The sequence below is a fragment of the Chrysochloris asiatica genome, unplaced genomic scaffold (genome assembly GCF_000296735.1).
Source record: "Chrysochloris asiatica unplaced genomic scaffold, ChrAsi1.0 scaffold00020, whole genome shotgun sequence".
NCBI lineage: Eukaryota > Metazoa > Chordata > Mammalia > Afrosoricida > Chrysochloridae > Chrysochloris > Chrysochloris asiatica.
In genome coordinates this window covers 12,235,331-12,261,332 of record NW_006408538.1, presented here as the reverse complement: position 1 = coordinate 12,261,332, position 26,002 = coordinate 12,235,331, and the positions used below count along the sequence as shown (strand labels likewise).

Below are 26,002 nucleotides of genomic sequence, written 5' to 3'. Positions count from 1 at the left end.
TATCCTACAGAGCCACACCAGGACTCAAACTACTATCATGTTGTTGTTAAATGCCTGAGTTGGTTCTGACTTATAGAGACCTATATAGGATTTCCAAGAAGCAGCTAATGAGTTTGAACTGCAGATCTTCTGGTTCAAACCAGTCTTGCAGTTCTGTACTTTACCCTATAACACCACATCAAGATGTCTAAATACAATCATAAGAAAAAAAATTAAATGAGAATACTGCATCATTTCATTCTACCTGATTAAATGATCCATGAGATTATATTTTAAATTAAACTATAGCAATTTTACTTTTGCAAAGGGCAACATGCATAAGTTCCTATACTAACAGTTCCACTTCATAGTTTCTATACCTGATTACATAATACATGAGACCATATTTAAAACTGAACTAGATTATTATTTTCTTTATATCAGATCATGATTCTCTGCCCCCAGGCTATGACCCAAAAAAAATTAAGTCTTAGTATGAAACCCCGAATAGTGTTTATTATTGTGCAAGCTGTAATAGGAAAATAAACAATAAAACAGCTTATTTCCTAAAGAATTCATTCAATATGTCTGATCTCTCCTCATAGATGAAAAACATGTATGTCAACAGGACTGTCATAGTTTTTGGATGTTTACTTCCCTTTTACTATCAGGGCCACTTAAGAAAACATACAGGCAGCTTACCACACCCTGAATAGGGAATCCTGGGTATGAAAGAAGTTAAGTGCTCAATCTAATGGGAGCATCTGAAAAGGACACAGAAACCAGCTTCAAGGGGATCTCACTAAAGATAAAAAGTTGTATAGATTAAAGCCCACCAAAAAGGAATTTCAAGAGGAAAAGTTCTTTTCTGCAAATATTTGATGGTTAATAAATGTATACAAGATGACAGAATTGATTCAGGCAAGAATCACCTAATGTAGGGTTTCCTAGTCATTTTCTATAAAGGGATAGATAAGTATCTTAGGTTTTGTGATCACTTTAAAAATGTAAAAATCAGTCTTACTCAGGGACCTAATTGACAGTTGTAGTTTGCTGACCCCTGATCTCTAGATACCAAATGAAAGAATGCTGTGTAAGTAATTCTGAGGGTGTCTAAGAATCATTGATAGATTATAAGCAAAGAAAGAAAATCACCTTATAATGGTGAGATTTAATGCTCACTAGTGACCAAGTTTTCAACTCAGCATCAATAACAGTTAAACAATGAAATATTGTCTAAAAGTATTCTTGCCAAAAGCTTATAAGTTTAACTTTGTTTATAGGCTACAAACTTACATGATAGAGGAACAAGGCAAAAACACAAGAAATGAGGACATATGCAAAACGATAAGGATTCTATGAGAATCAGCAAGAAAACTAGCCCAATTTCTTAAAAATGTAACTAAATACAACATATAAAACTTTACAGGCCACTCATTAAAAACCTTAAATAACATTTTAGGGACAACTAGAAAATGTGAATATAAAGTGACTATTTAACTGTTAATGATTAAATGTGATAATGAGTTAATGAAGGATAAAGATCCCACTTTAAGGAGGGATATGTATAAGTACTTCAGGGGAAAATATCCTTATGTTTGCTAATTACTTCAATAGATTAAGCAACAAAAAACGTGCATTTGTACATACACAAATATGCATACAAAAAAGCCAAATATTTAATTTTAATAGTTGTTAAATCTAGGTATAAAGTTATGTAAGACATCATTATACTGTTCCAACTTTTGTGTACAGGCTTACTTGGCTTTACTGAGCTTCACAAATATTGCACTTTTTACGTATTAAAATGTTGTGTCAACCCTGTATAAAGCAAGTTTATTGGTACCATTTTTCCAACAGCATGCATTTACTTCATTTCTACATGTCACATTTTGCTAATTTTCACAATATTTCAAGGTTTTTCATAAAGTTACTGCACTTACCAAACTATACTATGTTGTTGTTAAGTGCTGCCAAGTCGATTCCGACCCATAGTGACCTTTATTAGGGTTTCCAAGGAGCAGCTGATGAGCTTGAACCACCAACCTTACAGTTCAAACACATTAGCTCACAGTGCCACACCAGGACTCCAAACTACACTATAGTATAAACGTAACTTTTATATATACTGGGAAATAAAAAATTTTGTGCAACTTGCTTGTGATATTCACTTTATTGGAAACAAACCCCACTCTATCTCCAAGGTATGCCTGCATCTGAAAATTTTTATAATAAAAATTTTGGAGAAAACAGAACAGCTAGCTGGTGCATGTTTTTCTATCAAGTAATATTAAAATCAGCTAAATATTCAGAGGCTAGTATTGCTAAAGAAATCATAATTGTAATTGGAGACTTCCTTACACTCTCAGCAACAAATCCTTACCATATCCCCAACTACATCCTACTATAATTTTTTCTCCCACCCATGAATTTGCCCAAACTCTCAGTGCTCCCAAAAGCCATCCACTGAGCAAGTCACAAGACATACTGACACTAGAAGCCACCTTGCAGAAGCCACATTGTCCAATTCATAATTAGAGAATCTTTTAGGAAAAAAGTGAGAAAGAAAAAGAAAAAAATCAGAAATCTTAAGACTAAAGGTCACTGACATGGAAGAACCAAATGATTTGAAAAATTGTTGGGCATTATTTAGTAAGATTACAACACACATAAATAACCTCTGACCAAACAATTAAACTTGAACATACAGAGTAGAACACTATATATGTACATGTGTATATGCACACTCATGAGGCGGCTTCAAAAAGTTTGGGGAAAATTTCTATCTTTCAATATAATTTTCCACCAAATTTTTCAAGTGCCCCATATATATATATAACCTCATGCATATTGCCTTTGAACATGTAAAATTTTATAGCAGCATTTTCAGACAGTAAAATACTAAGAAAAATCCAAATGTTTCCTAAAAAAGAGATACCATACAATGGAATACTAGCCACACTGAAATGAACAAATGAGAGTCACCAAAAATAGTACAGAAAATTTTAAATTATGTTGAACCAAAGATGTCTTTTACAAGATTATATAAATGGAATCAAACACACATTATGCAAAGCGCAAAAGAAAATGCTAAACTGTGTAATATGAAGACAAACACTTACACTATTAAAAGATGGCCTAGTAATTTTGAACCTTTTTGGATCAGAATAGTGATTAGTGCTGTTCATTTAATAATAGCCTGCTACAATGTAATGTCTTACCATTTTCCTGTCATATTTGAGAAAATGTCAATTACATTTTTAAAAAACTATTAATTTTTCAGTTTCCATAAAAAAATGTCCAAGGTTCTAAACAATCAACTGGCAAAGGAAAATTTAAAACACAGCTTATTAATTTGACAAGTCAATGACTAATTTAAATTAATATACTCAGAGCCTATAAACATACAAAATGTCTGTATATTTATAAGGACAAAAAAATTCTTCCTTCATTACATTAAAGCTACCAATGGGTTGGTAGTTAATTTTTTTCATATCTGGTTTAAGTCAACAAAGAATTTTCTGTTTGTAATAGAAAGCACCTTGTGACTATGAAATATAAAAAGTGAAGATAAGCCATTGCACGTAATACCTTTCTGCTGTGGCTGCTGCAATAAGGGCTGTGGCTGAGTCTGCAGTAGAGGTGTGATAGAAGCTGCTGAAATCTGGGCCTGCAACAGTGACTGAGGCTGAGGCTGAGCCTGAACACCAAATGCAGTCTGTGGGGCGATTGGCTGAAGTACAGCTGGAGGAGTCTTCAGTAAAGGCTGAGTTTGAGATTGATTCTTAACAAAAATAATAAAATTAAATTACAAAAAAAGAAAAATTCCTATGAGTTCTACGTCCTAATTACCACATTTATATAATACCTAATCCACTATTTACTGTACCTGATTTGGTAGTGTTTGAATTCTTTGTGCATTCCATTTAAAAGGCATGTTAGGATTATAAGTAGCTTCAACCAATACTCTGTCACCCACTTGGGGAGTTTTCCCTTTGACAGCACTATGGGAAAAAAAAAAATTCACAGTTAAGAGATCTTCCCCTACCACACACACACACACAAAAAGATTTATATTAGAATTTAAAATAAACTATCTGAAATAGGAGCCTTTTAGGTGGTGGTGCAAATGGTTAGCATGCTCAATTGTTAGCCAAAAGGATGGAGGTTCAAGTTTACTCAGAGAAGAAAAGCCTAGTTAACTATTTCTGAAAAAGTAACCATTGAAAACCCTATGGAGCACAGTTCTATGTTGACACACTCGGGTTTGTCATGAATCTTAGCAGAAGAAACTACACCTACTTCCTGTGGAGTTTATATCCAAAATGGAAGCCTGGTAAGCCATTTTTGAAAAGATACACTTCCTAGACCTACTTCTTTTGCAAAAGATAAAACACAAGGTTTGGAATAGAACACATAATTTACCACCCCACATTCTAATACTAGGCTTAACTTTTACAAACCAAGATTAAGATTTGTTTTGGGCTTTTGAAAAATGAGAGCCATGCTGAGATGGAAAAAACCCATTTAGTAGTAGGTATCACTTACAAAAAACTCTTGTGCCCTTTGATTATTTACATTATTATATATTCTTGGTTGATTCTGTGTACATTCTTCTCCCCACCCAAAATATCCCAGAGGGAATAGAAGCAAATACTGTAGAATGATGATGCATGGAGATTATTAGTAATCACTGCAATGAAATGATGGTGTAAATCCGATGTTCTTCCATGTTAACTACCACTCAATTCACAATAAAAACTTAAAAAAAAACAAAAAAACAAAAAAAACCCCAAACACACAATAATTAACTTCAATTTCCCCATTATAAAAAAGCTAAAGAGGATAGAGAGAAACACTGTAAACTGATGATATATGGAGGGGATAATAATCAATGTAATGAAACAAGCTATATGAATGGTTCAATGTGAAGCTGATGATGTGCCCTGTAAACTTTCACTCAATCCAAAATAAAAACATTTATTAAAAAAAAAAACAAAGCATCTGCATACAAATAATGAAGTTACCTAAGCTGAAAGAATACATCCTCATCCACAAATCCAAATGTATCATGTAGCTTTGTAACCACTCCGGTAAAAACACGTTGCTTTTGAGGTTGGGTTTGTTGTTGACTTGACCTTGGTGTTGGATACGATACTGTTATCTGTGCTGCAGGCTGAGGAGTAGACAGACTAAGGCTTGTAGGCAAAGCAACAGCTGGCTATAAAACATAATTATTGTGAGAATAATTTAACAACCTAAAGAATGAGATCACTGTCATTGAATTAAACATTTAGAAATTGTTGAGGAGGGTGGAATAACCACCACAAAACCATAATCAACATCAAATAAAATAATTTGAAATTATCTAAAAACTTTAAGTGCCTTGTTGTTAAGTGCTATCGAGTCAATTTAGACCCACAGTGGCCCTGTATAGGGTTTCTAAGGAGCAACTGGTAAGCTTGAACCACCAATTCTGCAGTTCAAATGACTTTGCACTCTGATGCATTAGTCCACAGCGCCAAACCAGGACTCCTTTAAGTGCCTTAAACCCACCTAAAAACTTACTTGAAGTTAGTATCTGCATAATGTACATTTTGAAGGTGAGAATCAAGTCAGAAATATTTTAAGTTATTTTGGATGTATTTTATCATTATGTTCACTTAGGTGTTAAGCCAGGAAAAAAAGGTCCCATGTTCCAATGAAATTAAAATAAAACTTCATACTTAGCCTCCTCTTCAAAATTCACAATCCACACAGGGATAAAAAACACTCAAGATGTGGCCCTTAGTCACCCTTCAGGTCTGAACGGAACTCATTCCCAAGGCTCAATTTTCACCCAAAAAATACACAGATCCATATAGTGAACAATAACACTAGGAAGGTACACATTCCATTTGAGATCAAAAGCACAAGGCAGGAGACTGTTAGAAGAAGAGTAAAAGAAATGGTCAACACAGGGAGGAAGGCAGATAAGTAACGTTACACTGTGGAGATTAAAGTCAATGACAAAAATCAAATGTGTATGAATTCTGTTGAATGAAAAACTGATTTGCTCTAAATCCACCATACAATTCACAATAAAATGTTAAGGGGAAAAAAACCCTCAAAGCCACATACAAAAAAACAGATTACCATTTTTTAAACTTTGACCAAACAATTGTTTTCTCATTAAATCTCTGTAACATCCCAAGGCACTAAATCTATTTAGGGAAAATTATGGGAAATTCTATTTTAAGGAAAGACAAAGCTTTCCAGTTTTTCTACTTAATTTGGAAATCCTAATACTGGACACTGAAATATTGATGAGTGCTGGTCAATTTCAGCTATTTAATAAAAAAAAGTGGGCAATTTCTCAAAGTATACTTTATTGTAAAAAAAAAGAACAAATTCAGAAAAAAAAAAAGAACAAATTCAAAGACTACACAAGTATACAAGGATATCCAGTTAAAGCTAGTCTCCTATTGTTTTTTCTTAGCTACCCAGGGGCTTACTCCATGAGAAAATCCATCACTAGTTTTATTACAGAGTTCTTGAAGATGTTTTATGCAAATATGAGAATAGATGCATGGACTCATAGATTGATGAAAGGTATTATCTCCCTCCTCCTTATGTAAATAGAAGCCTGAAGTGCACTATACCTTTTCTACCGTTATCAGTAAGCAGATTCCTCTTCTTTTTAAAGAGCTGTATAATACTTCTCTTTGCTCATGTGCCAAATCAGCAAATAGCTTAATATTTTTAGATGTGGCGTGGTAGGGCAAGTACTAGAGCTAAAGGTCAGTCTAAACCTCAATGTCAGTGGTTCAAACTCACCAACTGCTCCTCGGGAATCTTACACATGGTTGCTATGGGATGGAACTGACCCGGCAGCACTTAACAACATGGTCCAAGAAAAGAAGTCCTGCCGGCGCTACAGGTCAAGACACTGGACTGCTACCTGCAAAATCAGCAGTTCACACCCACCAGCCACTCCATGTGAGAGGAAGATGAAGCTTTCTGCTCCCCAAAAGACTCAGAGCCCTGGAAACACTATATAGAGTCACTATGAGTCAAAGCTAACTCAATGGCACTAATAACAGCAACACAAACCCATGAGAGAGATTCAAAAGGTTTGCGGGAAAATTTCATTGTCTTTCAAATCCATTTTTCCACAAACTTTGTAAAGTTCCTGTGTATAAGGAAATAAGGTAGCACAGTAGATTAAGCATTAGGATGCTAACTGAAAGGTTCAAACCCACACGCTGCCCTGCAAAAAAAATAAATAAATAAAAATCAGGCACTCTGTTTTTGTTCAGATTTACAGCCTGGGAAATTCTATGGAGCAGCTCTACTCTCCTATAGAAACTTTCTACTCTATCATACAGTCAAGTCAGACTTGACTGCTCTTAACAACAACAACCAATACAATGTATTTATGAGGGTAAGGCAAAAAGTATTGCTACTAGGGTTTTAGTTCATACATGCATCATTTATTCCAAACAAAAATTGTTTAAATGTACATCCACGATCAGTGGATGGCTGCAGACAAGTTCTCTATAGAGATATACTTGTCTCAGTCTTGCTGTTTGTTACTGCTGTTGTTAAGTGCTGTTAATTGGGTTCCAACACACAGCAGCCCTGTATAGGGTTTCCAAGGAGCAGCTGGTGAATTTGAACTACTGACATTTTGGTTAGCAGTCAAATGCTTATCCTACAGTGCCAAGCCAGAACTCCAGTCTTGTCAAGGAGACCTGAAAAAAAAAACAAAACAAAAAAAAAAGAGACTGTGTTCTTGGGAAAAAAAGTTTTTGAGATCAAAATTATTATCAAACTTACTAAAAAAAAAAACAAAAAACCTAAAGTGGGCATCATATTAAATTATTGAAACAGCTTTACAGGAATGCTGCCCCACATAATACAAGTTTTTAGATGGATCATGCATTTTAGCAAATGTCAAGAAGACCTAATAAAAGAGTCAAGAGATTGAAGATGGTCAACCTCAATAAAAGAAAAAACTATGCCTGAAATCCAGAAACTGTTGGAGGAAAACCACAGAAGTATCACTGATGCTGAGGTTTCACTTGCATTTTCAATGATAAGCAAACATCTTGGCATCCAGGAAGCTTTTAGCTAGATGGATGCTAAATGCATTCTGAGATCAGGTAGCTCACAGAACTGATCTTTCCATCAGTCTTTTAAGAAAAATTGGACTTAATGAAGACTATTTCATGGAACGAATTGTAACTGGGGACAAGTCTTGGATTTACTACTATGATCCAGAGAGCAAGGTCCAATCAAAACAGTGGCTTCCAAAGGGTTACATTCAAGGCAGAGAAGTCCAAGAGTAAAGTGCCAGTTAAATTCAAAATACAGAGGTCTGCTCAGGTTATAATGACTGCTTTTTTAGAATTGCAAAAAGGTAAACAACAGATATTCTTGAAGGATACAGGATGATTAGATGAAAACAGAAAACTACATCAGTGAGAAAAAAGTCAGGAAAGTTGTGTAGAGAAATATTTTTCCATCATGATTATGTACCTGGTCGGTCATTCTAGGAGGGTAGCAACAAGGGCTGTCCTAAGAAAATTTCATTGACAAAACCTAACTCCATCCAACCTACAGTCATGATCCTGTCCCTTCAAATTTTTGTTCCCAAAGCTCAATAAACATTTATAAATGGAACACGATTTGAATCTCTTAGGATGCTAAAACCACCAACATGATGCAGTGTAAATCAAAAAATGCAGAATTCATTGGGGAAGGGAGTGAGGGGTATGAATACTGCTTTCGAAGTATATAAATGGAGGGAAGATATGTCGAGAAACAACAGCTTCACATTTTGATATTTTTGATGAATAAAGGTTTCTATGATTTTTATAGTGATACTTTCTGACTTAGTCTCTTGTGTATTATGCATGTATACACATACACTCATTCTTTTCTTTACACCTTTAAAAACATAAAAACTATTCTTTATATCATACCAAAAGCAAATACAGAGCTGTGATATGACTCCAACCGTAGTGGCCCTATGTAGCTCTATACCAGAGTGTGTGAGATATAAAACAAAATGCTAAGGGCGCCTCAAAATCTCAAGTATTTACTATCAGGTGCTTTGTTGAGAAAACATGCAACTCCTGATACAGATCACAGTATATTTTAGGTGGTCGCCTACTACTTAGGACTTTTAGGATGTTTCCAATGTTTTACAATAAATATCCTAGCTCACCTTTCATTTGTATATGTGTGAGTGTACTATCAGGAAAATTAAGTGGAACTGCTTGCTTAAATATTTCAAACAGGTGTATATTTTAAAATATTTTGTTGTTGTTAAGTGCCGTGAAGTCGGTCCAACTCACAGCGACCCTCTATAGGGTTTTCAAAGAGCAGCTAGCGGAGTCGAACTGCCAATCTTGCATTTACCAGTTCAGTGCTTATCCTACAGTACCACTTTTGACATGGCCAAATAACTATACCTAGCAGTGATTTTTAAAATAAATCCTGATCTGCAATCTTCCTTCTTAAGAAGTTAATGTAGCCATTCTATATGAAAATAGCACAACATACAAAAGTCCAAATTTATACTAAATGTTACTAAAAATTAAGCTGATTGCACAGTACTCTACCTATTAAGTCCAAGCTAAAAAAGAAGCAACAAACATTTCTGAAAATTTCTAAAAAGCAAAACATTTTCTAAAAATATTAGAAAAACATAAAACTCAAAATCAATTATTTTAAAAAAGATTTCTCATTTATTAAAACTAAATGATAGCTGATAGAGATGGGCAATATACACACTGGCTACCTAAAATGGGAGGGGTTATAAATCCACAAAGTAACTAGCTTGTAAGTTTTCAAGAGGGAGTTTAGTTTCAGAGTGTGTGGGGGAAGGCAGAATCTCCACTGAATAGGTTTCATCTTGTCTAGATGGGTCTGGTGAAAGGAGATGGGGTAAGATTCTTATGCTTCAATAGTAACTGTTATCATGACTAATTGCCACTGTCACAACTGTTGAAGTAGATGCTTTGTAACATAAAGAGGGAAGTAGTTAGTCTTACATTCTAAGAACAGAGAACCCTAAGATCATCAAAGTAGAAAAGTATGAGTAGAATGTAGGACCCTAGCCAGAGATGGAGATACAGATGAGGGCATGGAGAGAGAGAACAGCTGAACACTATCCTCATAGAAAGAGAATGGTTAGGTGTTGGTAGGCAAGAGGCAGGCTTTCAGAATGTGCCCTTTGGTTGTTTAAATGATTACATATTCCTTGTGTATATCCTCACCCAAAAAAACAAAACAGAGGGAATAGAAGCAAATACTGGTGAATGATGATACACAGAGGAGATTGTAATCATTGTAATGAAACAATGAATGTAAAATTGATATTCCCCATATTCACTCAATTCACAATAAAAACTTAAAAACAAAAGAAAACTTACATATTAGACAAAGTATGTTGAAATGCAGTACACAAGCTCTAACACATCTTCATACTGAAGCAAAAACAAGCTTTTCAAATTAAAAAAACATAAACAAAAAACTAAATCACAGCTGAAACCATAATCAAAAAGTATAAAAGGAAACAAACAACAACAAAAATCCACAAGCCTTCTGTTTTTGTTTAAATTATACCGCTATACTATTTCACGAATTTAACAAATATTCATCCTTAAATCTTGACTGGAAAACTGTGTTAGGAATAAAACTTAGGTCTACACTTCATTCACACACCCAAAAGCAATAAAACGCCAAACTAACCTGTGTTAAAAGGGTCTGCTGGGGTTGCTGTAACTGAAAATAGAAAACACAAGAAAATAAATTAGAATTGTTTCAAAGATGTTTCACAAAAGAAAGCCATTTCTAATAAAACATTTAGCTCTAATGAGGAAAACTATGAAAATAGGAGTCATTAAATATAGAAGGTTCCCTATTTCTAATATCTATGGACTTGATACCTTATTATTGTTGTGCAATTGTTGTCAATTCCAAGTCATAGCTATCCTGTATAGGGTTTCTGAGGAACAGCTGGTGGATTTGAACCGCCAACTTATAGTTAGTAGTTCAGTGCTTATGATATAATGTCATATCAGGACTCCCTGAGGATCTCATTTAATGACAGGCACATAGTTTTCAATAAAAGTAATTTTTTGCTGCTATTTCATAGTAAAAAAAAATTAATCAAAAAACCACATAGGAAAGAAAAAAAAAAACCCTTAAGTCCCTAGAGTAAAACATTTCTAGTTTACAATAATTATCATGTACAAAAAGGATTCAATATTTTAATTCTGCTACTTGTACTAAAAAAATACTACTAGTCATCCAATTCAGATACCTATCTAAAATGAAAAGCACTTCTGGTGGTCAGATTTGCTAAGGAATAGGAGCCATAAAGGACCACACAATCAGAAATATGGTAGTTCTGGCAAGAACTAACTCTACAGCATTATCAGGAATTAGTTTACCTGGGAACAGGTTTAAGAGGTGAAATACTATTACTATAGTCTGTTAAGTGAAGGATGGTTGATTATTATCATTTTTAGAAGGCTCTACCTAACATATCATATTTAATAAATGTGTTTCATTATTAAACAATTAAAAATGAGTTAGGGTATTCCAAAAACAAGACAGTTGATTTTAAAATCAATCTCATCAGTTTTTTTTTTTAGGTTTATACAAATTGTTAATGGGATATGAGGACTATCATTGCTCCCTTCCTTGCCTTCTCTGGCCAGAACGTTTCCTCTCATTATATCTTAAAAAAAAAAAAAAGTTAATAGGATACTGTAATCTTCAGGGAAAATATGTTTTCAAGCCTCAATGGGATTAAGTCAAGAGTGAAAATGGACTCCTACACCTATGGAAGCAGTAACTCAAAAGAGGGAACAAGTCCTTACAGCAAGAATCATTCCCACCCCCTCCACACACAGAGTAGACAGGGATGGGCAACTTGGACATTGGCTACCCAAAATGGGGGTGGGGGGCTACAAAGGCAAGAAGTGACTGGCTTACAAGCTTTCAAGAGGGAACCTAGACCCAGAGGGCCTGGAGGAAGGTAGAATCTCCAGTGAGTAGTATTCAGTCTGAATAGGCCGGGCTGATGCAATGAAATGCAGACGGGTCTCTTGTGATACAATAGTGAATAACTGTTACCAGGACTGACTATGAGGGTTGGAAATGTAAGGGTGAATGTTTTATAGCAAGGAGGGGAGTGATTGACTTTTCAGTCTAGGAGCGGAGGTCCCTAGGACCATCAAGGGAGAAGAGCAGAGAGCGGGACCCTACCCAGAGAAGCAGTGATGCCTGAAATGGAGCCAAAGATGATGATGTGGAGCTATGGAGCAGCTGGAGACTCTAGAACCAGAGAGGGAAAGCGGCTGTGTGCTGAAGACCTGGGGGCACGGGAGAAGGATTGCATGGAGGGGATTGTAACACCATGGCAATGAGACGATATACGATAGAATGAATGTAAAACTAATGTTCTCCCATGTAAACTGTCACATAATTCACAATAAATCACTTAAGAAAAAAAAAAAAAAAAGTGAAAATGGACTATGGTTTTAGGGACAAGAGCTTATGGGTTGGGGTGCCTGATTCTTCTCCACAGTATCTTTGGATCCCACTTTTGATCCCTTTACTTCTGACTATTATATTTTCCTGATACTTAGTGGCTTAGATACTAAAAAGCCTAAAATGATCTCTTAACTCTCGAAAAGCCTAGAAAGGAGCTTAGGCTAGAGCTTTATCTAACTTAGGCTAGAGCCTGACATCTTCAGGATAACTTCTTTTTCTTTTCACTTTTCTACTTGGATTCAGTTTTCATTACCTCATCCTATCATAAATATAAATCCTTAATGAAGATTGATTAGAGTACGAGGTTAGGGAAAGGAGATCAAATAAGCTAGCTGTTAGTCTAAGTCAGGGTTCTTCACATTGGTTAGAATATGACTTGGGAGGAGGAATGTTGTTGTTGTTGTTGAGTGCGATCGAGTCGGTTCCGACCCATAGCGACCCTGTACAGGGTTTCCGAGGCTGTAAATCTTTATGGGGGCAGAAAGCCTCATCTTTCTCCCGCGGAGCGGCTGGTAGTTTCGAACTGATGAACTTGTGGTTCGCAGCCTGATTCGTAACCACTACACTAAAATGAGGCTTTCCCCTATTTTTAACACTCTATTTTAATATTCTGTACACACTGGGTTTCCACATAAAATTCATTCAGAAAAAAGAATAGTCTACAGCTTAATGAAAAAGCTAAAAGCCAATGTTCAGGATTATGATGGAAAAAGGGAACTTTTCATTTTCACATGCTGTAATTCAGCAAAGTACAGCTACAGGTTCCCAACAGGAGTACAGGGCCAAAAACTCAGCAGTAGAGCAATTCTTTCCAAATTGTCCTACTCCTTAAACATGTGTGACAAAGATCTCCCTGCAATTTCTTTCTCTCTTGGAGACATTCCTTTTTACAGACCTCATTTCCCTATCCCCAAAGAATTCAAATCACAGAAGTATCTAAAAGGATTGAACAAATCAAATGGCTATTTTAAAATTACCTTTAAGATGGAAAAGATAACTAACCTGCTGTTGCACACTATACAAGGCCTGCTGAGGTTGTGAATATTGCTGGAAAAAGACAACAGATTTATCAAAGAAAAATATATTAGCTTTAGTCATTCTAAAAAATGAACTACTTACAAGCAAACACATACCTAAAGTTACACTATAAAGAATTTTGACTATGTAACTATGTTTCTCGTTGTGTGCCTACGCACTGCCATCAAGTCAATTCCTGAAAGGACAGAGTAAACTACTCCACAGAGCTCCACTGCTTTACAGAAGCTAACAGCCTCATGTGTCTCCTGCAGAGCAGCTGCTAAGTTAGCAACCTAATGCTCAATCCCCTATGCCACCTGGGCTCCTTTCTATCCCTGTTGTTGATGTGTGTGCCGTGGAGTGGGTTCTGACTCACAGACAACTTGTACAGGGTCCCCCAAGGCTTTAAACCTTTACAGAAGCAGAAAGCCTCACCTTGCTTCATGCAGTGACTGGTGGACTTGAATCATCAACCCGGTGGTAAACAGCCCAACGTGTAAATCACTAAGCCACTAAGACTCCCTATATGTGCTTGTTGTTGTTAAGTGCCGTCGAGTCAGTACTGACTCACGGCAACTCTGTATAGGGTTTCTGGTGAGCTTGAACCGCCAAACTTGTGGTTCAAAATGACCTTGCAATATAGCACATTAACTCACAGCACCACACCAGGACTCCTCTGAATGTGATAGGCACATATAATTTTCATCATTAGGACAAGTATAAAGACATAAAGACACGCAATTGTGCTTTCATTCACTAAAAAGTGATGGTGGTGACTCCAGCTATTCAAGCACATTTTATAAAGATTATAATATGACATAGCGCTTTCAAGATTTACCTGTTGCAATGCAGCTGCTGCAGCTACGGCTTGTTGCTGCAATGCCGCAGTCTGAGTTAATTGATAGTTTGCTGGAGTTTGTGTGGTAAGGCCTGCTGCTGCCAATGCAGTCTGCTGTGTATAAATGGTAGGAGATGCTCCAAGGAGTGATGGCTGTTGAACACCCAATGCAGCTAAAATGAGATTAAAATGAATAATAAAAAAAAAGATTATTTGAGTCCCTTACAGGTGCTTAGTGGTGTATCAAAGTCTACCCACTAGTTAGTAAAAACACTAAACAGAACAATTTTAATAACATTTACTGAATTAACAATTTATATCTCACCCCAATACCAAACCTTTTATATTAAATAACTCATGTCATGATAAATATAAAAGCAGTGTTCTATAAAATTATACATCAAAATAAACCTAACCAAACTGACCAAGAAAAAAAGTATTTCTATCCAAAATCCAAATATTACCAACTCAGAGACCCCATAAAGCCTCATCCTATTGTAGTGGTTGTATGCAGTTCAGTCAGTTCTGACTCACAGTTACCATGTAGGGTTTGAGGCTATAAATCTTTAAGGGAGCAGAAAGCTTCATCTTTCTCCCACAGAGCACCTTGTGGTTAGTAGCCCAATGCCACCAGAACTCCTTACAGAGACCTTAAAGCACAGAGTAATTGCCCAAAGGGCTTCCAAGGTTGTGAAATCTTTATTGAAGGCACCCTGGGGGGAAGTGGTTAGGTATGTCTCTGCTAACTGAAAAGTTAGTTGTTTGAAGTCACCAACAAATCAACAGGGCAAAGATGTGGAAGTCTGTTTCTATAAATATTTACAGCCTTGGAAACCCTATGGGCAGTTTTGTTGTTGTTGTTGTTGTTATGTGCCGTTGAGTCGGTTCCGACCTATAGCGACCCTGTACAGGGTTTCCGAGGCTGTAAATCTTTACAGGAGCAGAACGCCTCATATTTCTCCTGCGGAGCAGCTGGTAGTTTGAACTGCTGTCCTTAAGGTTCGCAACCCGATTCATAACTACTACGCTACCAGAGTTAGGTGCCACTAAGTCTGTATCCACTAATAGTGACCCTATATGCAACAGAAATGAAATACTGCCTGGTTCTGGACCAACCTCACAATGAAGCCCATTGAAGCCCATTTACACACACATATATATGTATGGAAAACATTGTATTATATAAATAATTTTAAAACCGGCCAGTTTTAGCCTTTCCTATAAAGTCACTAAGAGTCAGAATCAACTCAGTGGCTTAGCAGTGACTTAGGTTTTGGTTTTATGCTAACACTCAAGGATCAACAGTGAACAGGAAAGTTGGCAATATTAGTTCTCACTAGGTGAGACCTCAAGTACAGCAAACTTGAGGATTAGGAATAAAATATGTATTACTAATGAGCCTTGGAGGGTTCTACTACACATGAGCACAGATCTACTCAAAATTTAAAGTGACAGTTTCCACTTAAAACCAAATGGCCACCACTCATTTGTCAGTTTGCCATACTGTTGTGGCTTATAGTTGCTATGATTCTGAAAGCTATGCCACCAGTATTTTAAAAACCAACAGGATCGCCCATGGTGGACAGGTTTCAGATGAGCTTCCAGACAAAGACAGACTAAGAAGAAAGAGTGACAAACTACTTCCGAATATTTTAGTCACTGAAAACTTTATGAAGTGCAGTGAAACACTATCAGATATAGTGCCGGAAAATGAACCCCACAGGTTGGAAGGCAATCAAAATATGACTGGGGAAGAGCTGCCTCCTCAAAGTGGACTTGACCTTGTTGATGAGAACAAGTAAAGCCCATGGAATAAAAGCACTTGGGACCTTCATTTGCTGATGGGGCACAAATCAAAATGAAGAGAAACAGCTGTAAATATCCACTGAAAATCAGATCATGGAATGTATGAAGTATGACCCTGGGAAAATTGGAAGTTGTCAAAAAATGAAATGGAACACATAAACATCAATATCTTAAGCATTAGTGAGCTGAAATGGACTGATATTGACCATTTTGAATCTGACAACCACATGGTTTACTATGCTGGGAATGACAAATTGAAGAGGAATGGTGTTGCATTCATTGTCAAAAAGAACATATCCAGATCAGTCATGAGGTACAACGCTATCTGTGATAGGATGATATCCATGCACCTACAGGGAAGACCAGTTACTACCACTATTACTCAAATTTATGAACCAAACACTAAAGCCAATGAGGATGAAACAGAAAAATTCTACCAACCTCATCTATCTGAAATCGATCACATACAATCAAGATGTATTGATCATTACTGGTGATTGGAATGCAAAGGTGGGGAGCAAAGAGAAAGGATCAGTAGTTGGAAATACGGCCTTGGTGATAGAAATGATGCTGGAGAACACATGATAGAATTCTGCAAAACCAATGATTTGTTCATTTCAAATACCTTCTTTAGGCAGCATAACAGATGACTATACACATGGACCTCACCAGATAGAATACATAGAAATCAAATTGACTGCATCTGAGGAAAGATGGAAATGCTCCATATCATCAGTGAAAACAAGGCCAGAGGCAGACTGTGGAACAGACCATCAATTACTCATGTGCAAATTCAAACTGAAGCTGAAGAAAATGAAAACAAGTCCATGAGAGCCAAAATAGGACCTTGAATATATCCCATCTGAATTTAGAGATCATCTGAAGAGCAGATTTGATATACTGAACACTAAAGACCGAAGACCAGAAGAGTTGTGGGATGACATCAAGAACATCATACATGAAGAAAGCAAAAAGTCATTTAGAAGACAAGAAAAAAGGAAAATGTCAAAATAGATGTCAGAAGACACTGAAATTTGCTCTCCAGCAGAAAGATGCTAAAGCAAATGAAGAAATGAGGAGGTTCAAGATCTGAAGAGAAAATTTCAAAGATCAGTTAGAAAAGATAAAGCCAAACACAAAATGTGCAAAGATCTGGAATCAGAAAACCATAAAGGAAAAACACACAAAGCATTTCTCAACCTCTTGAAGAAAAAATTCAAGCCTCGACTTTCATTACTGAAAGATGCACTGGGCAAATTACTGAATGCTGCAGAAAGCATCAAGAGAAGAAAGAAGGAATACTCAGAGTCACTATATCAAAAGGAAATGGTTAATGTTCAAACATTTCAAGAGGTAGCATATGATCAAGAGCCAATGATCCTGAAGAAGGAAGTCCAAGGTACATTGAAGGAATTGGCACAGAACAAGGCACCAGGAATTGATGGAATAAAAATTGAAATCTTTCAAGATAGTGAGGCGGCACAGGAGGAACTCACTCATCTCTACCAGGAAATTTGGACAACTATCTGGCTGACTGATTGGAAGAGATCCATATTTGTATCCATTCCAGAGGTCACCCAACAGAATGCGGAAATCATCGGACAATGTCTTTGATATCCCACGGGTGTAAAGTTTTGCTAAGGGTAATATAGAAACGGCTACAATCATAACATTGACATAGAACATCCAGAGGTTCAAGCCGGATTCAGAAGAGGCTGTGGAATGAGGGATATCATTATTGATATCCAATGGATCTTGGCTGAAAGCAGGGAATATGAGAAAGATATTTACCTGTGCTTTACTGACTACGCAAAGGCTTTCGATTGTGTGGATCACTACAAGCTATGGAAAACACTGAGAAGTATGAGTGTTCCAGAACACTTAATTGTGCTCATGAGGAATCTGTACCTGGACCAAGAAGTAGTTGTTCTAAGAGAACATGGGAACACGAAATGTTTTAAAATTAAAAAAGGTATGCGACAAGGTCGTATTCTTTTACCATACTTATTCAACCTGTATGCTGAGCAAATAATCCGAGAAGCTGGGTTGTAAGAAAAACGTGCCATCAGAATTGGAGGAAGACTCATTAACAACCTGGATATGCAGATGATACAACCTTGCTTGTTGAAAGTGAAGAGGACTTAAAACATTTACTGATGAAGATCAAAGAGCACAGCCTTTAATATGGATTACATCTCAATGTAAAGAAAACAAAAACCCTCACCATTGGACCAATAAACAACATTCTTATCAACGGAGAAAAGATTGAAGTTGTCAAGGACTTCATTCTTCTTGGATCAACCAACTATCAACACTCATGGAAGCAGCAGTCAAGAAATCAAATGATGTATTGCATTAGGCAAATCTGCTACACAAGAGCTTTTTAAAGTGTTGAAGAGCAAAGATGTCAGCTTAAGGACAAAGGTGTACCTGACTCAAGCCAGGGTATTTTCAATAACCTCATATGTATGAGAAAGCTAGACAGTTAATAAGGAAGAATGTAGAAGAATTGATGGTTTTGAGTTATGGTGTTGGAGGAGAATTTTGAAAGTGTCATGGGCTGCCAAAAGAACCAGTAGTCCTTTTTGGAAGAAGTGCAGCCAGAGTGCTCCTTGGAGGCCAAGATGGCCAAACTTGGTCTCTCATACTTTGGACATATTATCAGGAGGGTTTGTAATGCCAACCTTAAACAGTTGCTGTTTTGTGCCATCAAGTCGGTTTCAACACATAGTAACCCCATATGTTTCCAAAGCTGTGTATCTCTACAGCAGCTTATACTCTATTTTTCTTGTGGAAGGGCTGGTAGATTTTAACCATTAACCCCGCAGTTAACAGCCCAACACATGACTCACTAAAATACTAAGACTTGCTTGTGGTTATGAGTCCAATTATAGCACTAACATTTTAAACCAGGCCCATACCAGCAGCAATCTTCCCTTTCTACCAAATTGTGGGTTGGAAATATACAACTCTATCAAGGGATAATATAAGTGAAATATATATTGTTGATAGGTGCTGTCAGATTCAGTTCCCTGTGTACAACAGAAGAAAACACCACCCAGTAGTATGCCATCCTCACAATTGCTGCTGTCACTGTGCCAGTCCATGTCAATGGGGGGGAAGGAAAGTGTGTCTTCCTGTATTTCCCTGAATCTCCACTTTACCAAGCATGATGTCCTTCTCTAGGGAATGGTCTCCTCCTGATAATATGTCCAAAGAATGAAAGGTGAAGTCTGGACATCTTAGTTTCTATGAAGTATTCTGATTATACTTCCTCCAATATAGATTTGTTTGTTCTTCTGGCAGCCCATGGTACCTTTAATATTCTTCTCCAATACCATAACTAAAATGCATCAATTCTCCTACGATCTTCCTTAATCACGGTCCAATTTTCACATGCATCATGGGGCTACTGAAAATACCATAGCTTGGGTCAGGGTGCTACCTGACAGTATTTTGCTGCTAAGGTTTTCAATGGCTAAACATTCTGAAGTAGTCAAACACCTCACTGCATCTAAGAGATCCAGAACAAGTTTCAGGGTCCATTGGCATAAAATAGCTCACAAAGACAATGTTCTACAACCTAGTTTGGTGATAGTAACTGGAGTCTTTATTTGGTGTCTCCCTGTCTGGAGAAAAGACAAGTGAAGAAAATCTAAGATGTATGGAAACAATTAGTCCAAAGAACTAATGAAGCATGTAAACTTCAACCTCTTCGCCATCACAATTTGATGGTGCTTGAGTACTACAATCAACCACCCTTAAAGGGATCACAAGAGAATGTCCTGAATAGTAGTTATACTTAAGTACATGGAACAGGTCCCAAATAGAGTGAGAGAAAACTGTGGCACAATACTCAAAATCATAAATAAGACCAAGCTTACTGATCAGAAACTGGTGGAACCCCCAAGACAATGGGCCATAGTTAACCTTCAAGTCAGAAATGAACTCACCACACAGCTCAACTTTCAGTCAAACTATACCAGGTGAATGATACAAGATCTAAAGGGCATTTCCCAGAGAGAAACTTCGCAAGACAAGTTGGCATTAAGAATAAAAGGACACAGGGAGGACATGGAAAGAGTGCTGTTATAGTTTGGGGATTAAAATCAATGTCATAAAACAAATTTTATATCAACAGTTGAGTGAAAAACTAATGTGTCTGCAAAATTTCACACAAATCAAAATCAGATGTCCAAAACCTAATAAAAGTAGTACTAGAGTTTCATGGTAGCACAAATGGTTAAGCACTTGATTACTAGTTAAAAGGTTGGTGGTTCTAACTCACTCAGAGGACAGGTCTGGCAATCTGCTTCAGAAAAGTCACAGCGTTTAAAAACTGCAGAGCAATTCTACTTGCACAACTGGAGTTAACAGGGTTAACATGTACAAAATACTTGCATATTTTGAAACTAAAAAATCTGATAGGCATTCTGTTAAGTCTGAAATTTAAACAAGACTAGTGTAAGACTAGATATCCTTAATCAATGCAATTGATCTGAAGGGGTCATATAAAGACAGTGATTTGTCAATACTTCTTTCATTGTCCCTCCCCTACAATCTCTTTACAATTATTAAATGTTCAAACTTAAAGCTTTGGGCCTTAGTATGACTGATGCTGAAGTGGGGCTAGAAACTTTGAAATGTATTCCAAAACTCCCTGAAGATATTTTTGCAGATGAATAAAAGCATGCAGTAACAGAAGATAATATAAACTATAATTCCGGGGTCCTAACAATAACTCTGCTATGACCTGTTGTAAGATCTTAAAACAAATTTCCTCATCTCTTAGGCAGAGGAGTGGGGACAGACTCTAACTCAGGTGTGGTGCCATAGGATAAGCACTGGCTGGTGGTTCAAACCTACCAGGCTCTCCTTGGAAACCCTACACAAGGTCATGAGTCAGAACCAACTTGAAGTCACACAACTAGTTCAGGTTCTATCCAGTTTGAAAAATGCTGTGATTTCAATAGGAACTATGATTTAGGAATATCCTATTTGACAATGCATTGGCGTTCAAGAAAAATAAGCAATAGCATACCTAGTAAGCAAGAGAGAAAAGCAAGTGGAAGCAGTTAGAAGGAACAAAGGACACTAACGAAAAACAGTACCACCATCAAATGAAAGATGAGGAAAAGAGCACCCCGACTAAACTGAATATGTGTGTACTGGTAAATGCTATAGAATAAGATGTAAAAATTTGGGAAAGGCACAGAAGGGCCTGAAAGTTAAAGTGTGAACTTTGACAAGAGAGCTGTAAGCAAAAGAAAGTTGTTGCTAATGCAGTTATCCAAATGTGAAGAGCATATGACCTAGATATAAAAAGGGAAAAAAGTCAAAGTTCAAATATAGGATTAAAAGAAAATTAAAGATACCAAAAATTACACATGGGAGTTATAAACTCTCTTTACTTGCATAGGCTCAGTATTAAAACTAACAAAAAGTATTTAAGAGTCTTTAACTTTATAATAAATTTCAGCAATAATTGCTAAAGTATACTTTTACTAATGTTTTGAACATTTTTAAAAATGTGTCACCTGTGTGAACACACTAAATTTCATCTATGAACATAATGAAAATTTCAAGTCACTATTAACTAAGGATTCGTCATAAAATTCCCTGAACAAAACTGCATGCATGTATACGTATTTTTGTATTACTCTCAGAAACTGAAAGTCAGAAATTCAGGCACAAAAGCAAAAATAGTTATTTGACTTGAATTAATCAGTTAATCATTTTCTGATGCATGATCATCTGATTTGACAGCAGTTTCTAATACAAATATATCTGCCATATTTTAATAGTTGTATTTTTAAAAAAGAGTAAATTTGGCATATACATAATCATCTTGATAAAACCCTTTAATGTCATTTGCTGAGCTTTTTTTCAAATTGCATTTGATGCCACCAAGAAAAAACTTATAGAGTTATACTTAGGGTAAAATGTGTTCTATTAAGATTAGGAGTAAAGACATACTTTGCCCAAGAATGAAAAAAAACTGAACTTTGAAAGAAATTTGCTTGGCTCTGAGAAGCAACTATAATGAGATAAGGATTAGTCACAAAGGCTTTAAAAGCAAGATAAGGAAATACTTGGAGGCCTGGTATGGCACTGTGGGTTAATATGAACCGCAGAGTTAGTTTGACCACAAGGTTGATGGTTCAAGCTCACCAGCTGGTTCTTGGAACCCTATACAGGGTTGCTATGGGTTGGAATAGCATTTATTGTTGTTGTTGTTGTTTAGTGTTATTGAGTCTGTTCCAACTCACAGCAATTCTGTATAGGGTTTCCGAACAGCAAGTGGTGAATTTGAACAACCAACCTTGCAGTTCACATAACCTTGCGGTCCAGAGCTTAGCCTACAGCGCCATACTAGGATGATGTTGTTGTGAAGTACTGTCAAGTCAGTTCCAACCCATAGTGACCCTGTATAGGGTTTTCAAGGAGCAGCTGGTAAGGCTGAACTGCCAACCTTGCAGTTCAAACAGCTTTGCAGTCTGGCGCATTAACCCACAGTGCCACACCAAGACTCCAAGGATAAGCACCCCAAAATTAAATATTTAATCAAAACAAAGTCCCTTTGGAGTTGAGTTCCATTAAGCATCTACTCCATGGTTTTTATGGCAAAATTTACTATCGATACTCACCAAAGACTTGAACTATGTCAGCAAAATTTCCATTTTGAAAAATCTTGACTAAGAAGTTCAACAAAGTCCATAAATAATTTCATATAGTACAAATAATCTGTTTACAAAAATCCCATTAACAACATCTGAAATCTGTACTTCCAAATACAGAAAACTAAACATGAAAAGGGTAGATCTATATTCACTACTAACTTTGTCTTTAGCAAGCATATGTTCAAATATAAGCATTAAGAATTATGGAGAACAGAATTCTACTGTTAACAACACAGCTAAATCTAAAACAAATTATAAGCAGACAGTTAAAACACGCTTACTTTATCAAAGGCCCAGCACACAGAATTTGCTTCTGGATATAGAGAAGTTGGTAATAATTCTGATTTCATCAAAACAAAGCACCTGATCTCCCGTTATTTAACACTGTTGTTAGGTGCGGGCATTAGATAAATAAGGTAATACGTTTATATGATTACATGCATTTTAAGATTACTTATGTGAAAAGAAAATCATACCGACTCTGTGTACAACACAATAAAACATTGCCAAATCCCTGAACCATCCTTATAATCACTGCTGTGTTTGAGGTCCATTGTTGTAGCATCATTTAACATAGACTAGAAATATATGGATCTGAATTGAATATGACCTGTAACTATTATTTAATATTATTTTCAGAGTGTGCAAAAGTAACTGTTGACCATTTAATCCCCCCAATCAAGAGCAATTAAAATAAAACCCCTGAAGTATATAATTCTATAACAGGAATGAGAAAGGTCACCTAGATAATTAGATAATCATTTCCATCAAATTTTAGATCGCTGTCTCTCTGCAACTGACCTCAAGTTACATAATAGATATTTTAAGTAAGTAAAACACAGCAAAATACTATTATCAGCTGTACCATAAATAAAATATATTCAAATTAACAGAATATGCTGCATTTTTTTCAATACCAAAATCTCATTCAGTATAGTCCTTGGAAAATTATTTTGAAAATTTTAAAACACTACTTGTTTTATGCCTAAGTAAAAAATGCAAAGAAATCAAAGTAAAAACCGGGTACAGAATTCTTCCTAGAAACAAAAAATGGTGAGTTCTACCCCAAACAATTTGTTTATTTTGAAAAATCTCAGTATTCATTTGCTCCTTTTATACTGATATCAATGATAATTAACTTCCTTAGAATTCATTTTTTCTATTTTAAAGACTATATTTATATAAACCACAGCTGTAAGTTCAGAAAAGTAGAGTCCAGTCAATTCTGCACCATAGAAACCCAGAATTGAGTTTCTGACTTTATTTAATGAATGAGTGGTTGACAACTTCTAACAATTAAGTCAATCAAAGTTAATCAATTTAAGAGACTTAAAAACTATAAAAATGGCCAAACTGTTGCGCACCCATTTTTTTCTAAACTGCTTTAAAAGAAAAAATAAGAGCTTTACAGACAGACATAATAAATGTATGAGTATTTTCTATTAAGCACACCCAATGTAAACATAGTTATAACATATATCAACCCCAGCCCCATGTACAGTACATGTGTTCAGAAGCCTGACCTGGCTGTGATACCGCAGTGGCTGTAAACTGAGTAGCCCATGGCGGATTCTTCTGCCCTCCAAACTGAGCCATGATGCAAGGGGGAAAAACCTCCGCTAGTTTTTCTTCTATAGCAGCGATCTATTAAGAAAGGATCCACATTTCAAAGTTCACCCAAACGACAAGTATCACTAAATACTATTTTAAAGAAATATTAAATACTTGTCAAGAGCATCTTAGTGAATCAAAGCAAGAATAACAACTGGAAGTACCAATGGGGCAACGAAACATTTGATATGCAGCAAAAACATTTTACATCACATAGTTTCCCAAAGGTACCAATTTTACAGGATGACATTAAGAGTAGACTTACAAAAAAAGCATTTTAGCCTGCTACTGCAAACTGTCATTTAAACGGAAGACCTGATTTCCCTGATTCTTAACAGGTTTATAACTTTAAAATAAAGATAGCCTTCATGCTGTGTAATTGCTTTTTTCATTTTTTGGCAGTAGGTTAGGAATTAGGGCCAAAGTCGTAGACATACCAATAACGGACTCTGGGGCCAGGAGATTCCAGATAAAGGCATAGTAGGAGTGTCATTAAAATAACGACTCACTTTCTGGAGTGGGGAAGGTACTAAAGACCTGGAGTTCCTTTTCCCTCCCCTCGCTCTAGGAGGAAAAGCAGTAGAGATAACGGGTGCCCTAAGGGAACAATCGCGAAGCCCTTTCCCCAAAAAAGACCCAGAAAAGGTGAAGGTCTCCGCCCTCGCACCCACCCACCACCCCAGCGCGAATTCAATGGGCCGGAGTTCTGCCGTTCATCTTCCTCCAACACGGAGCTCCTCGTGGGCCAGGGACTAGGAAAGGTGGAACCCTCCATCCCACACGGCAGGACGAAGCCGCCAAAAAGGGAATACCGAAAGCCCAGAGCCCTTAATGCCAGTTTAAGACAGCCTCCAGCATCCACAACCCACATCACGGCAAGTCGTCCCGAAAAACCGAGTCCGCAGGCCGAAAAGCTAAGGACGTGGCGGTTCCGGACGGCGGATGGCAGGTCCACCCGGACCGCCAGGCCGAGGCTTCGGAGCGCCGGGCCAGACTAAAGGGCCGCGAGGACAGAGCCAGGCGGTGGGGGAGGGGCCGGCCGCGCGGGGCCTGCTCCGACCCGCACAAAAGGGGCCGCGTCCCTCCCGCCCCAGTCCCACGAGAGCCCCACCGTCTCTGGCCCGTAGTCGCAATACTTCGTAAACAGTCTTTCCAGGCCCTTCCGCAGGTCCGGTAGGGTGTTCAGAATCCTGGCTCGGCCTCCCACCGTTTGAACCGCGCGAACCAGACCTTCACCTGAGTAGGATTCCGGATAGCACCGAAGCCATTTCAAACCCGTCAGACTTAAGCGCATGCGCCAACTTCCCCCTCTTCCTCCAAGCCACTCGCCTCCTCCCCAGCTCCTGAGGAGGGACGCCTTACGCTTTACGTGCGCGCTCCTGGGTTCATTTACATTACGTTCGCCATTACTACGACGCGGCTACGAGCATAGCTCCTCTCCAAAGGGTTACGTAGGCTTCGGATAACAATGCAGGGGCTAAAGGTATGCGCATGCTCTGAGAAAAAGGATTTTCGTTAG

The 26,002-nt window shown here is 37.1% G+C and overlaps 1 protein-coding gene across 1 annotated transcript in view; it reads right to left on the bottom strand.

Moving 5' to 3' along the window:
- CCAR1 (cell division cycle and apoptosis regulator 1) overlaps positions 1 to 25,788 on the bottom strand; it is a 52,753-nt gene extending 26,965 nt beyond the window's left edge. Inside the window, exons 1-8 of the mRNA XM_006835833.1 lie at positions 25,720 to 25,788; positions 24,396 to 24,516; positions 14,387 to 14,559; positions 13,534 to 13,578; positions 10,720 to 10,752; positions 5,007 to 5,200; positions 3,869 to 3,983; positions 3,571 to 3,763 (exon numbers count right to left, since the gene is read on the bottom strand). Coding sequence (XP_006835896.1) covers positions 3,571 to 3,763; positions 3,869 to 3,983; positions 5,007 to 5,200; positions 10,720 to 10,752; positions 13,534 to 13,578; positions 14,387 to 14,559; positions 24,396 to 24,468 — 826 coding nt within the window. The 5' untranslated portion in view covers positions 24,469 to 24,516; positions 25,720 to 25,788. The remainder of the gene's footprint in view (positions 1 to 3,570; positions 3,764 to 3,868; positions 3,984 to 5,006; positions 5,201 to 10,719; positions 10,753 to 13,533; positions 13,579 to 14,386; positions 14,560 to 24,395; positions 24,517 to 25,719) is intronic.
- Between the last annotated feature and the right edge of the window lie 214 nt (positions 25,789 to 26,002).